Source organism: Ochotona princeps, chromosome 24 (genome assembly GCF_030435755.1).
Source record: "Ochotona princeps isolate mOchPri1 chromosome 24, mOchPri1.hap1, whole genome shotgun sequence".
Taxonomy (NCBI): Eukaryota; Metazoa; Chordata; class Mammalia; order Lagomorpha; family Ochotonidae; genus Ochotona; species Ochotona princeps.
This window is the reverse complement of record NC_080855.1, coordinates 23,419,931-23,434,525: the sequence shown is the minus strand read 5'-3', so window position 1 is coordinate 23,434,525 and position 14,595 is coordinate 23,419,931. Positions and strand designations below refer to the sequence as shown.

The 14,595-nt window shown below is 52.2% G+C and overlaps 1 protein-coding gene across 1 annotated transcript; it reads right to left on the bottom strand.

Moving 5' to 3' along the window:
- Nucleotides 1–11,647: 11,647 nt before the first annotated feature.
- On the bottom strand, nucleotides 11,648–12,829 carry C24H16orf82 (chromosome 24 C16orf82 homolog). Its single transcript, XM_058681093.1, has 2 exons — nucleotides 12,814–12,829; nucleotides 11,648–12,488 (listed from the first exon to the last, which is right to left on the bottom strand). The coding sequence occupies exons 1-2, from the start codon at nucleotides 12,827–12,829 to the stop codon at nucleotides 11,950–11,952; spliced, it is 555 nt and encodes a 184-aa protein (XP_058537076.1). The 3' UTR covers nucleotides 11,648–11,949.
- Between the last annotated feature and the right edge of the window lie 1,766 nt (nucleotides 12,830–14,595).

Sequence of the window (14,595 nt, the reverse complement as noted above, 5' to 3'; positions counted from 1 at the left end):
TTTCCATTCGCCGTAGTTTTAAATTTCCCCTGAGACTTCCTCTTTGATCCATGGAGTTTTCAGGAACGTTGTTTTTAGCTTCCAAATATTTGGAGATTTTACTTTTTCTCTCTGTTTTGATTTCTAGCTTCATTCTTTTGCAGTCTTTAGATACCCCCTGTGTGATTGACCTTATTTCAGTCTTACTGAGGCGTATTTAGGATTCAGGATATGGTCTATTTTGATACATCCGTGGTGGGCACTTGGAAAGAGTGTGTGTTGTGATGTTGGGTGCAACCATTTAAATCCTGTTGATGCATGGTGCTACTGACTCTTCCTGTATCTTTACTCCTCTGCTTCTCTGTTCTTTTTTGTTCTGTTTTGTTTCTTCTCTCCAGTTGAGAGTGGCTGCTGAGGTTTCCAACTGTGCTTGTGGATTTCCCTGTTTCTGTTTTTCACTTTACCAGTTTTTTGGTAATATATATTTATTTTGTTTGCCATTGTTTGTGTATCAATCTATTTGTTTATTTAATTTGAAAGGTAAAGTTAAAGAGAGAGAGAGGATGAGACAGTGAGAGACCTTTTATCCATGGGTTCACTTCCCAGATGGCCACAACAGCCAGAGGTGGGCTAGTCTGAAACCAGGAGCCAGGAACTTCTTATGGGTCTCCCGCATGAGTGCAGGACCCCAGGGCTTTGGGCCGTCCTCTGTAGCTTTCCCAGGCCATGAGCAGGGAACTGATGGGATGTGCAGCAACCGGGACACGAATCGGTGCCCACATGAGTCCTGGTGGTGCAGGCAGAGGCTTCCCTGTGACTGATGGCTTTTTACTCTAATGTTAGCTTTTTCTGATATTAGTGTAGTTTGCTCAATGTTTTCAGGATACGTTTATTTCATCTTTTTAACAGAAAACCTAATTCTAAGGGTCATAGTTAATGGGAATTTCTTGTAGAGTAGTTAGATCACTGGTAATCTGTCACCTAATTGATGCATTTAATGTAATTACTTACGCATTAGGATTAAAGTTGGCCATTTTAGTTACTTATTCATTTATTTATTTTGGTTTTTAATCTCCTTCCTTTTTTCTGTCCTCCTGTGGATTACTCAACCAGTTTAGAACTCTACTTTGATTCATCTATGGTGTTTTTGAGTGTCTTTATGTGACTTTTTAAACAATTGGTCTGAATATTACATTCTATGTGTGCATAATTTATTACAGCCTAATGGTGTAAAAATTTTATCAGTTCAAGTATAAAGTATTGAAATTCTTCCTCTTTTCATATTGCTTCTTTCATTGCTTTATAATATAATTATCTTAACCATTTCTTCTACATATATTTTGAAGCACTTTAAAGTCAGCCATCAAACATAATTTAGAAAACCAGAGATGAACATATATTTATCTATATTCTTAATCTTACTTTTTTCTCATTGTTTTAAGTCTTCCCATTTTATCATTTCCTTTCTGTTTATAGAGCATTTCCTCTAGTCATTCCTTTTTAAAAAAAATTTGAAAATCTGAGTTATAGAGACAGAAAGGGAGAGATAGTGAAAGAGAAAGATCTTTCATCCAGTGGTTCACTCTCCAAATGGCCACAGTGGCTGGAGCTGGGCCAGTTTGAGCCCAGGAGCCAGGAGTTTCTGCCGGGTCTCCCACGTGAGTGCAGGGTCTCAGGGGCATGCGCTATCTCCCACCGCTTTTCTAGGTACATTAGAAGGGAGCTGGATCAGAAGTGGAGCAGGAGGGACTTGAACCATATGGGATGTTGTGGCAACTTTGTCCACTACACCACAGCACAGGCCTTTAGCCATTCTTTGAAGGCAGTTTTGCTTGAGGCAAATTCTCAGTTTTTCTCCATTTTAGACAAAGATTTATTTTATTTACTTGAAAGTCAGGGTGATAGAGAGGGAGGAAGAACGGCGGGAGAGAGAGAGAGAGGTCTTCCATCCACTGGTTCACTCTGAGATGGCGGCAATGGCCAGGGCTGGGCCTGGCTACAGTTAGTACCCTAGAGCTTTTTCTGGGTCTTATACGTGATTAGCAGGTACCCAAGCACTTTTGCCATCTTCTGCTGCTTTCCCAGGCACGTAGCAGGAAGCTGGATTGGAAGTGCAGCAGCCAGGACACGATCTGGTGCCTATATGGGATACCAGCACTGCAGGTGGTAGCTTAATCCACTACACCACAGTACCAGCTCCTCTTGGGAGTGTTTTTATTTATGAAATCTGCTCTACAATTTTTCGTGTAGCCCTAATATCTTCGTCGTATTGGCATTATTGAATGTTGAAGTCTTCCTGATTCTTGGTGTGATGGGTTTCTTAGATACCTGGATAGTTTTACGTTATGTTATGATCGTCTGCCTTGTGGAAGCACATGTCCATTGAGCCTATTACCTAAGGGTTGGATAACCACACCTCACTATTTCTGGGTAGGGCAGGAACCATTCCTGCTGCCTCCCCGGGCAGGCATTAGTAGGGAGCTGAAATCAGGAAGGGAGCTGGGACTCCAGCCCAGACCCTCAGATTCAGGGCGCAGGTGTCCCAAGTGGCTCTTTTAGCCATTGTACCACAGGCCTCCCCGGCCAGCCCCGTGGAGTTTTTGCAGATCCCTCCTGTGAGACAGAAGGAAAATCTAGACCCTGTGCCCCATGGGTCCTCAATCCTTGGCCACCCTGCAGCCTTCTCTCCCCTTCAGAATCTTATGATTATTTTATGTATAATGGCCACATTTTACAGCTGTACTTGCTGGGAAGAATAGGAAAAAGCAATTTAACTGAATCTTCCTGGAAGCAGAAGTCAATAAATATTTTAGTGTAACATTTCTAGAAGTTAGAATAGTGCAGAGAGAAAGTCCAGGGTGAGCAGGACGCACACATTTGACATACAGACAGGATCTGCATCCTTTTAGCTTTTGCCTCACGCTCCAGGGTGGCTGCCACAGCACCGTGACTAACCCTGCATCCATTCAAGTGTCTGCATTTTGTACAAACTGACAGGGATATCTGTTTTCACTTTTTGAACGCTGGCTAACTTCTGAAATGTCCACAATGGCTGAGATTGGGCTGGGCCGGAGCGAAGATCTGGGAGCTTAGTTCATGGCTCCCATGTGGGCGGCACAAACCCCGATACTTCCACCATCACTGCCACCTGCCAAGGTGTGGGCTAGCAGGAAGCTGGCATCAGACGCAGAGCCAGGACTTGAACCCACAACCCGTGTATGGGATGTGGGTGTGCCACGTGATGTTTTAATCATGGTGCCAAATGCCTGCCCGTCTCATTGAGGTTTACATTTTAATTTTTGGCTAGTTTTTCAAAGAGTCAATGTGGTCTGCTAGATACAATTCTGAAAACATATTGATATTTTCTCCTTTTTTTAAAGCTTTTGAGATAACAATTTAAATATACATTACAGCAGAAAGGCTGCTGCACCCATTTTAATTAAAAAAAAAAAGATACAGTAAAATGCTTCCCATGAATTTTGAGTTTGTTTTCTTTGCTTCACTCTAGCCCTGCCCCTGGTTCTGGGGCCTCAGAAACGGGCCCGCCGGGGCTGGGAGGCCACCTGCTTATGATGTGTGCCACGGCCCAGTTCATTGCCGCGGCCCCCCGAGGGCTGTGGCCGAGCATGTGGGAGTGGGTGGAAGCCTACAGGATGGGCTGCCAGTTGTTGAGGGAGCTGAGGGAGGCAGGTGTCCTGGGAGGTGGCTCATACAGAGATCCCTCTTCTCTTTGACTGTGTTCAGCCCCAAGCTCCTCAAAATCCTCCCAGGGCACCCGAGCGATTTTGCAACACAAATTGCTAGAACTTCATAAGGAGAATGGAAATCATTGAGCGAATCGATCGTCCCGTAAACTGGCCATTTGGCAAATTGATTTCCCATGCATTTCTGCGAGTGTGCCTCTGGAGGTCGCTGTTGCCAGGTGCCTGGAGGTCATGTTCAGGCACTCCGCTGTCAGCCAAGCTGCACCTTCAGAGCCTGTGTCATTCTGCCTGCACCTGGCAGGCAGGCGGGAGGTCATTCCCCAGTGCTGGGTGGGAAGGACTGGGATGGTCACTGACAAACAGGGCGGTTGGCGAAGCTCCAAGGATCAGGCCATGATGGGCGTTTTGATACCCACCTGCAAGGACTGGAAGAGATGGGGGCCCAACACATTACTTCTTCACACATGCCGTCAACAGATATCACACCTTCCTTCTAAACAAAGATAGCGTTCCATCTGCTGAACACAACAGCTCCTGCAGAATCAGTGGCCAAGAATAGCAATGAACAAAACCCTGAGAGAAATAACGGTGTGGCAGGTGCCGGGGCAGTCCGCACCAGCCTCTGACCTCAGCAGCCCCTGGCCGTTAGGTTCTGAAGGCTGCTGCTGGGCCCAGCTGCCCCGCACAGCGGCACCACTCGTGAGAAACCCAGAGGCAGCTGTACCAGTGCCAGGCTGATGGGGCACTCAGAGGCTGCTCCCTGTCTCATTTCTGGGTTGTTCCAGAGTCCAGTGTGGGGCTGGCAGCCACCTCCATCACAACCACTCTGTGGGGCAGCGATGTGCTTGGCTGCCTCCCGCTACCTGCCTCTGTTCTGAGACAGACAGCTCCTGGGAACAGCCCTGTACCTCTCAACCGGGCCTCATCTGTTTGCAGGGCAAACCTGATGCCATCTGATCCCCCAGGCACTGAAAAAGACAGTGCTCCATCTCGGTCACTGCCACCGTGGGTACAGCCACCGTGGGTTCTCTCCTGGACTCCTAAACTCTGTTGTGAACATTCTCACACATTCTTTCTGATGGACAGAAGTGATCGTTTCTCTTGGGTGTAGACCCAGGAGTGGAACTGTTGGCTCTGAGGGCTGCTTTGGCAGACATTGCCAAGGAGCACCCACAGCAGTTGCACTCAGACCAGCAGCATCCGGGCACTCCTTGGAGACACTGTCTTGCTACCGCTGGGTGCTGTCAGTCCTGGGGCAGTGCAGTGGTTTTTCATCGCTCTCTTGAATTATATTCCTAATGACCAGTAGCATGTTCCCCAGAGAGGATTTATTCTCCTAACCTAGGGAATATGTTCAGAATAGTCTCCCAGGGGCTGGTCTTACCTATAAGGTTTCCTGGGCCCATGTGACAGGGAAGAAAGGCAGTTACAGGGAGCATAGCCTTCTGGAAGTGGAAAGCTGGCTATCGACACAACATTTTGAAAGACAGAGAAATGGATGGGTAGGAGAGAGAGACCAGAATTCTGTCCACTGGTTCAATCCCCATGGGTCTGCAGTGGCCAGGGCAGGTCCAGGCCAAAAGTCAGGGACCTGGAACTCAGTCCAGATCTCCTCTGTGAGTGACAGATCCAAGGGGTCCATCACCTCCTACCTCCTCAATGTCCAGTACCTGGAAACTTGAACCAGAAATGCAGCTGGAGCTTGATATGGGATGTGGGTCTCCCAAACAGCAACCTGACCACTGATTTTTCTCACCCCATCTTGAAGGAAAGGAGACCTTTCTCTGGTGTTTGCTCAGCTATGGTCACTTTCCCTAACACGTGTTACTTGTTGACATTAATAATCACCCCCAAAGCATCGAATGAAACAACAAGCACACATCCCAGTTTTGGTGAGCTGGGGATCTGGACATGGCTTGACCAGGTCTCTGACCAGGGAAAGGTCGTCTTGGTGTCTTGGCTTGTCCCACGTGGCTGCAGGCGGGCTTGGTCCTGACTCAGGTTCCATTGGCCCAGCTGTGGCTGTTATGGCCCTTCAGGGACTGGACCAGCAGATGGTCCATCGCTCTCTCTCTTCCCAGCCTCTCTGGAACTCTTCATTTCAAATAAATAAATCTCAGCAAACTAAGAGCATGGTCTCTCACAAGGACTCCAGGTCTCCCTGTGCTCAGTGCTCAATCTACTACCCACCTACAGACTGCTGTCTGGTTCTTACTAACAATGTTCTCTTTCTTTCTTTTAAGATTTTATTTACTTATTTATTAAAGATTAATTTTTATTGGAAAGGCAGATATACAGAGAGGAGGAGAGACAGAGAGGAAGATCTTTCATCCGATGGTTCACTCCCAATGTGACCACAACAGCCGGTGCTGTGCCAATCTGAAGCCAGGAGCTTGGAGCTTCTTCCGGGTCTCCCACACAAGTACAGGGTCCCAAGGGTTTGGGCCATCCTCAACTGCTTTCCCAGGCCACAAGCAGAGAGCTGGATGGGAAGTGGGACCACTAGTACACGAACTGGGGGCCATATGGGATCCCAGTGCATGCAAGGGGAGGACTTTTGCTGCTATGCTACCATGCCAAGTCCTGATCTTGTTCTTTCTAACAATGCCTTGCTCCTGATTGTCCTTAGAGAGTAAGGCACACTTCCAGAAAGTTCTTCCTTGGGTCTGGTTGAAGTGTCTCATACCACAATCACGATGCCATGTGGCACCCGACCCGCAATGCTACGTGGCAAGGTGATGAGATGTGGAGTCACCTAGAACCAAGTCCTGACCCTGTGTCCCCCCCAAGCCGTGGAACTAAGCTCCGGCAGGAGGGCCTCTCAGAGTCTCACTTCTCCCAGTTAGGAAAGCAGATGGGGAGCCTTGAGCCACGGAGCCTTGACGAGAAACAAAGAAGCAAGCATCAAGTCTTTTACTTTGTTTTTGTACCAAAATATCCAACACGGGATGGAGATTCTTCAAAGATATATTTATTTATTTGAAAGGCAGAATTAGAAAGTCTCTACCTGCTGGACCACTCTTCAAACAGCCAGAACAGTCGAAGCTGGCTCAGGCTGAAGCCAGCAGCCAGGAGCTTCCTCCTGGTCTCCCATGTGGGTAGCAGGGGCCCAAGGACGTGGACCACCCTCTGCTGCTTTCTCAGGTGTATTAGCAGGGAGGTGGGTCAGAAGTGGACCAGGGCCCGGCACGATGACCTAGCAGTTAAAGTCCTTGTCTATAAACGCGCCAGGATCCCATATGGGCACTGGTTTTAATCCCAGCAGCTCCGCTTCCTTTCCAGCTCCCTGCTTGTGGCCTGGGAAAGCAGTCAAGGATGGCCCAAAGCCCGGGGACCCTGCACTTGCGTGGGAGACCTGGAGGAAGTTCCTGGCTCCTGGCTTTGGATTGGCACAGCACCGGCCTTTGTGGCTGCTTAGGGAGTGAACCAATAGACAGATGATCTTCCTCTCTGTCTCTCCTCCTCTCTGTATATTTGACTTTGCAATAAAAATAAATAAAATCTTAGAAAAAAAAAGAGAGGTGGACCAACTAGGATGGGAATGTGTATCCATGTCAGGTGCTGGCATTGCAGGCAGCAGCTTCATACACCATACCGCAGTGTTGGGCCTGGATTCTTTTGTCCTTGGAGTTCCCCACCGAGGGAACATGTGATGCGCCTATCTCCATCCAGCTTTGCTGCTGGAGCCGCTTACCCCCTTGACCCCCGTGAAAGCCTCCCCTTGGCAAGCCAGCCCCTCCTGGGGACTTTTAGCAGATCGCGTGCTGTGTGTGGGGCTGCAGCTTGTTGATGCATGCAGAGAAAACAAATATTGTTTTAGAAACATGAATAATTGAGAGGCTCTCGGCAGAGAATTGGCCAGCATTAGGGGAATTGAAAATTAAGGCTGAGGTACTACTTCCAGCCGGTTTCCTGATGAATAATTCACAGGCCAGTGCCCACAGAGACCCAGGACAGGAGCTGGCATCTGTGTCCACTCCCTGCTGCCACTGCCCCTGCACCCCGGCTTGGTCCTGATCCCTTCCATGGAGGAAGAGTACATCCAACATAGAGCCCCGAGCTGAGCTTGCCAGGGCCGACTCGCTGTCAGGTTGCTGTGTGATCTCTGTTCCCTCTCTGAGCACGAGCTGGCCAGCTCAGAGCCAGTGGGACTCTTTGAGATCCAAATGACAGAAGCATTTCTGAGCAGCCACCCAGGCAGAGCCGCACCCCAGTGTTTTGCAGGTTCCTGTGGCACGTATTTGTGGCACCCCTCGTGAAGGTACTGTCCTGACCCCGCTCTAAGGAGAAGACTGTGAAGGGAATGGACACGGTTACAGTCCAGGGTGGCAGGTGGTCCAGTGAGAGGGCAGGGAACAGCCTCCTAAGCTTGGCATGAGATGTGGTCCGGGAGGGCAGTCCGGGAATTAAGTGCTGGGGAGAGAGACAGTGTCATCTTTGTCCTGTCTTTGCTCCTATGATGGAACGCCTGGGACTGGGGAGAACAGAGGGTTTTGGGGTTCAGGGATCCTGAGGTGGCATGCCGCCAGCGTCCACGTGGCTGCCAGCAGGGGCTCTTCGCTGGGACTGAAGCTGAACAGGCAGTCTGTGCCTGCGGAACAGAGTTGGGAGAGCTGTCCACCTGCTCTTGCAGAAATTGACCCAGCTGTCCACGAGGGGGCGCTCATTGCTGTCAGGACTAGCCCAGCCCCTGGAGAGAGTGCACACAGCCCCTTCTGCCTGCTTCAAGGTCTCCTGCCTGTGTGCCCCAGTTACTCGCAGTCCTCCCCACTCCTGTGCCTTTTGATGGAAGCCGAGAGGGGTGCATTTCATCCTTCAGGGCCCCCCTCGGCGGCAGGCTGAGGCCGGGCTCCTGTGCCATTGCTTACCTCTTTCTTGCCTTTTAGACTCCATCTCCTGGGAGCCCACTTGCCAGACCTTCCTCATCAAGCCCATTGAGGATCTAATTCTAGGGGACCCAAGCTAAGTAAACCTCCACCCCACTTCCTGTAATGCACTGTGGGATGAGAACCTGGCTCGCCTGGGAAGCTCCTGGTTGAGAAAGCTGTCAGCAGAAAGCCCTTCCGGTTCATCCACTGAAATGGACAGGAAAGGGCACTGCAAGGTGCAGCAGGCATGGGAGACAACCTCTGTCGCGGCTGCAGGTTGGAGCAGTAAGGGTCTCTCCCTCTCTCCTTCCCATCTGCTTCAAGTCTGCGGGCCTCCCCGCTCTGTTGGACAGACTGCATCCATAAGCTACTCTCTCCCCAGCCCGGTTAATAATGCAGAAGCCTATGCCTACAGCCAATCCATCAGTCCAACCCCACCACCACACGAATGCCAGGCCAATGGACAGGAGGGAAAGAAATCACCAGGCTGCCTCGAAAAATGGCTCTCACTTCAAGTGCCGGCTGGCGCCACTTGGGCTGGAAGTAGGGTGGAGGGAGCCAAGCTGAGCCCCGTTCCCCGGGCATGTGGGGAATGGAGGATGGAGATGCCCGCCTGGGGAGAGGGTAGTGGGCCAGCCATGTGATGCATCCTTCCCTCCATCCCTTCATTTATTCATTTGGCAATCACTGATCCTATGACTTGGAAGCGGACACGGTGGGGAGTGACACGATCACACGTGGGGGCGGCACTACACTGAGACAGGGAGCCCTGGGGAGCCTGCAGTGCCTGAAGCAGAGGGGACTGGGACAGATGTTAGTGGCTTAAACTGCTGGGGGGGGTGGGGAGTCACCCTGTGCCTCAGTTTCCCCATTTCTACAATGGAACAAACAATAAGAGACTGCCACACATTACCCTCCAACACGACCAAAGAACACACGCATGAAAATACAAACAAAACCTGACAAGTAGAGTGTGAAGGAAAGCCATGTCTCATGCACATCCCACAGCGCCGGGCAATCCCACGCCCAGTGACTTGTTTCTCCAGGTGACAGCGAAAGCAAGTCCACGCAAACACCTGTCAGCAAAGGTGGGCGGAGGCCTCGTCATCCCCAAGCAGGGAGAGTGAGAAGCCTCAAGCCGTGAACTTGCACAGCCCTGGGACGACAAGGTGCCATAGAGCCCCACCCCACCCAGGACTCTCTGGCCATCCTGGAGAATAACATGGATAGGAAGCTGGCCCTGAGCTGCTGGGGTAGGAGCAGGGATTAACTCCAAAGGGGCAGGAAGGAATTCTGGGAGGAGAGGAAGAGGTGGCAGGTACAGGAGCATGTGGCCATATTTCTCACAAGCCATAGAACTAGGAAGGGCTTGACTGCCTGCTGGTCACACCAGGCAGCAGGCATGGCACCTGCAAAGACAGGAGGCCGGAAATCGGGTTTGAGGTCACAGGGGTTTGTCGCGGGGTTGGGAGGCTGTACAGGTAAGCTGGGAAGGGGACGAGAGCAGGCAGGACCTGTTCCGGGCACTCCCATGGTTTACTCGCGGATCCACAGCATTCTGTAACCACCCTGTGCACAAAGCCCCCAGAATGGAAAACTGGGGCTTCCCAGGGTCGCTGTTTTGTCCCAGACGACTTGGCTTTCCCAGAGTAGAGTTGGCAGCTCAGCCTTCTTTCTCCATTGATCTTTTTTTCCCCCCCAAGATAGATTTATTTGAAAGGAGGAAAATAGAGAGACAGCCTGCAAACTGTCATCCATGTGCTGGTTCACTTCCCAAAGACCTGTAGGTGCAAGGGCTGAACCAGGCTGGAGCTGAGAGCCAGGAGCTCCATCTGGGTCTCTCCTGCAGGTGGCAGGGGTCCAAACACTCGGGCCACCATTTACTGCCTCCCAGGCACATTGACAGGAAGCTGGGCTGGAAACACCGAGGGGGACCTGGTCCTTGCACTGGGTATTCCGTGACAGGATGTGGGAATGCCAACTGGTGACCTGTCCCTCCCCCAGCTCTTTAGGGAGGTCGCCCCTTACTTCCCAGGAAGGCCCACAGAGACCCACACATATCTGACCCAGACACCTTTTATTATCCCAGGAACCCCCTCAGCATCCCCTCTGGTACCCTCTGCATGTTTACTACCAGCTTTGGCCTCCTCCCTACCTCGTATGCTCACTCAGCTCCCAGCCCTGCCAGGTCAACCTGGAAGGGGTGGGTGGGACCTCTTTATTGTGCAAAGGGGAGGGGCAGGGTCTTGAACCCTCCTCCCACTCAGCAAGGCCGTGATGGGACAGAGGACCCAGAGCTAAGGGACAGTGGTTGGCGTCTGCCATGCCCCTCAATCCCGCACCGTCTCCTCTGGGGTCCACATGGAGATGTGAAGGGGGCCTCTGGGGGTCTGCTCCTGCCTGCTGCTCTTCCAGACCTGCTGGGACTGCAGCTATAGGTTGTGCTGTTGGGGGTAGAGATGGGAGTTCTCCCAGTGCCCTGTGACCCCCCACCTGAGGTGGCACTGAGTGGCAGACATTGCCTGCTGTGGACAGCCTAGAAGGGAACAAGTTCCCCACAGGCATAGCAGCCATCCCCTGAAGGTGGGTGAGGGTGGTGTGTATCTTCTAAACTTGACAGGCTTGGCATCAGCTGCAGATGGTGTTCACTGCTTAGCAGGGTTGCCTCGCACGCAGTCCTAACTTCTGATGGCTCTTGATGCCGGGGGTGCATGGGTCACCCCCACTGCTGTTCCCGCCACGAGGCTACTGATGACAGGTGGTGGTGATAGGTCTGTTAAGGGAGGGCTCATTGCTCAAGTTCATAGGCTGTCCCCTGGCCAGCTCGAAACAGGTGTGCTCGGCCTCACCGGCCACAGCTCTTTTTGCCCGCAATGATTCTCACTGCTGCTTTTCCCATCCTTGACTACGAAGTTTTGCTACAATAGTTCCTGCTCCGTGGCACCTGCTTATAGATGGGACTTAATCCTCCGTGGTCTTTGGCCCAGCACGTCTCTTGGTGACAGCTGTTCTGGTTGCTTCCTGGGTTGGCTGGGCTCCTCCCTACCCCCTCTGAACCCTCCCCTGTGCCTTGAAGACTTGATGGAGCCTGGTGGGGCAGGGAACTTTCTTACAGAGGCACCTGCTCCTGGGATGGCTGTTTGCCCAGGGTGCCTTGGCTGGTGCTCTTCATGTTGCCCACCTCCCCCTTGTTCTCCTGGAGTTTGGTGTCGCTGTTGGGGACACTGGGCACGCTGCTGTCCACCCCGAGGCTCTGCAGGCTGCTGGTGTGGCTGGAGGGCTGCCCACCCGTGGAGCTGAGCAGCCCACTGCTCACCCGGTAGGTGAGGATGCTGCTTCCCGGACTGATGAAGCTGATACTGCTCAGGCTGCTGGCGCTGCTGCTCGGCAGCCTGCTGTCACTTTTCCCCTCCAGTCTGCTGGGTGCGGGGGGCTGGGCTGGTGAGCCTCCGCCTCTTCTTCAGCTCCTGGGGAGAGGTGGTGCAGCACAGCTCGCTGCTCTCCGAGTTGCCCACCTGGGCGTGGAGCCTTCTAGTGAAGCGCACGACGCGACGGCCAGGAACGGAGTTGAGCTCGCTGTTTTCCTCGTCGCCCGCGTAGCCGCTGCTCAGCAGGCTGGAGTCGCTGTGTTCCTCTGGTTGGGAGCGTTGCATGCCCCGCACGGAGCTGTCGCTGCTGGGGTTGCTGCCCAGCTCACTCGGGGGGACTAGGAGGGGCTCCGGAGTCACCTCTGTATGATGTGGGTGTGCCTGTGTGTGGGGCTCCAAACCCGGGGACACTAAGTTTCCCTCTTGCGCAAGAACATCCCAGGTTGAGGACTCCCCTGTTTCTTTGTCAAGGAAAATGGGGGGCAGCTGAATTGGGTTATCCAGGAGGAGGGGGCCCTGAGAGAGGCCTCTGGGTGTTGGTTCTGGCTTGTGTGGGGGAGGTGATTCAACTTAATAGGGTCGGTCCTGTAAAATGGAGTGTTCTCATTGGTTGGCTTGGTTGTCTAGGTGACAAGCCTTGTGAGGCAAGGGCCAGGATGCTGCCCCACCCAGGCCCCACCCAGTCTGTCTTGGAGGGAGGGGGTCAGAGAAGGCAAGGGGCTCATGGCTGGGAAAAAGGAGAATCACGAGACCCCGTTAATGCCCTGTGATCCCTGGCTCTGCTAGTTTCCAGCTCAGAAGCCTTGGGTGTGGCCCCAACTGAGCCCCGGATGAGCAGTACCTGATCTGGCTCTCCTAGTCTTTTCCCACCCGTTCCTCCCTCTGGGTGCCCACTGGAGCTGAGTGCCATCTTACTCAGTTCTTGCTTGCTGGCCAAAGGGGCTTTGCACTGGCCACTGTTGGCTCCTCCACATCCCCTGGTCCTTTGGCACATCCCTCGTGATAGCGGCCCTCCAGAAGTGTTTGTGGCATCCTGTGTTCCTCCTGGCATTCATGAAAGCGTGGAGTGGCTGTAACTGGTGTTGTTCTTGTTCTCTACTGGGTCTGTGGTGCTGGCATAGTCTCATTTGACTTGGAATGGATAAATGAATGGACCACCTGGGCTGTGGGTCACAATCACCTAGGAGTGTTTAAAAAAGCATGGTGATGTGTGTGTGTGTGTGTGGGGGGGGTGGCTGGGGGTGCAGGTGGTTTGGCCTGGCAGTGGAGATGCCCACGTGTCATGGTAATGCCTGACTCCGGTTGCCTGCTCTTACCCCAGGAGGCAGCAATGCTGGCTCAAGCTGTTGAGTCCTTGCCACTCACACGGGAGATCTGGATTGAGTTCCCGGCTCCTGACTTTGGCCTGTGGACATTTGAGGAGGGAGCTAGAGGCTGGGGAAATCTTTCAAACACACACACACACACAGTGGGACTTTCAGATTCCGTGGTTCAGGCCCTTGAATGCCCCTTGCCATCATCTGGGGCTGCCAGGGTCCACTTTGAGACTGTGATGCCACTGGCACGGGGCAAGGTTTTGAGCACAGAATTGCAAAAAGCTCTATAGTTGAAACCAACATGCAGCCAGGCCTGAGCACTGGGCAGGAGGCAGAGACCTGGCCACACATGGCTTTCTGGCAGGTGACTTGCTTGGCATGGGCTGCAGTCAGGAACAGAAGGGGAGAAGCCCTCTTTGGAGAGGGGACGTCTTAGCCCCCTTGGCAGCCGTTGGCACTGTCCTTGCTAATTATCATTGTTGTGTTTGAATGGTGTGTGCTTACAGGTATACGTGTGTGCACTGTTTTTTTTTTTTTTTTTTTTTTTTTTTTTTAAGATTTAGTTATTTATGTGATAGAGAGGGAGAGGGAGATAGATCTCCCATCCTCTGTTAACTCTCCAAAGGCCTGCAGTAGACCGGATTGAAACCAGGAGGCCGAGAACTTCATCCGAGTCTCCCACGTGAGTGGCAAGGGCCCAAGCAACTGTCAGGTGCTTTTTCAATCCCATTAGCACTTCTTTTCCCTCACCCTAGTCCTGGTCTTCCCTCTACCACATGGGTCAAGCAGTGACGCTTTGCAGGGTGACTGATGTGCCCCAGGAGGGACCGAGACTCGTTTCTTGGGACCCCAGATAAGAAACTGTCCCCCCAGTGGAGATCCAAAATGATGGAGAACCCCAAACTGGGCTCCAGTTACTTGGCTCCATAATTGATTGAGTGAGTGGGAGGACTGTGGAATCCGTTAGAATTCGAATCTCTCAAACCACGAGCTTCAACATGCTTACGGCAGTCTGAACACCTGCACAGAGCTTTACCCTATCCTTACCAAGACCACAGCACTTTTCCCTCCCGGGTACCGACCGCCCTTCAGTGTAACAAGCTCTGCCTGTGCCCACAGTCACTGGTGCCTCTCTCTGTACCCTGTGGCAGGTGCACCTGGGCCAGTGGAGGCAGCTGGGTTTCTTTGTGATGCCCCTGATGGCTCCACGACAGTAGGAGTGTAGGGTCCTGCCCCACCTTTGGCTTTCCATCCCTCAGAAGTCCACGTTCAGTGAGATGCGTTCTTATAATTAAAGCAGGAGTGAGAAATAACCTCCTGTATAATTCAAACCAGTAAAAAGTCTCGATACCTCTCCCAG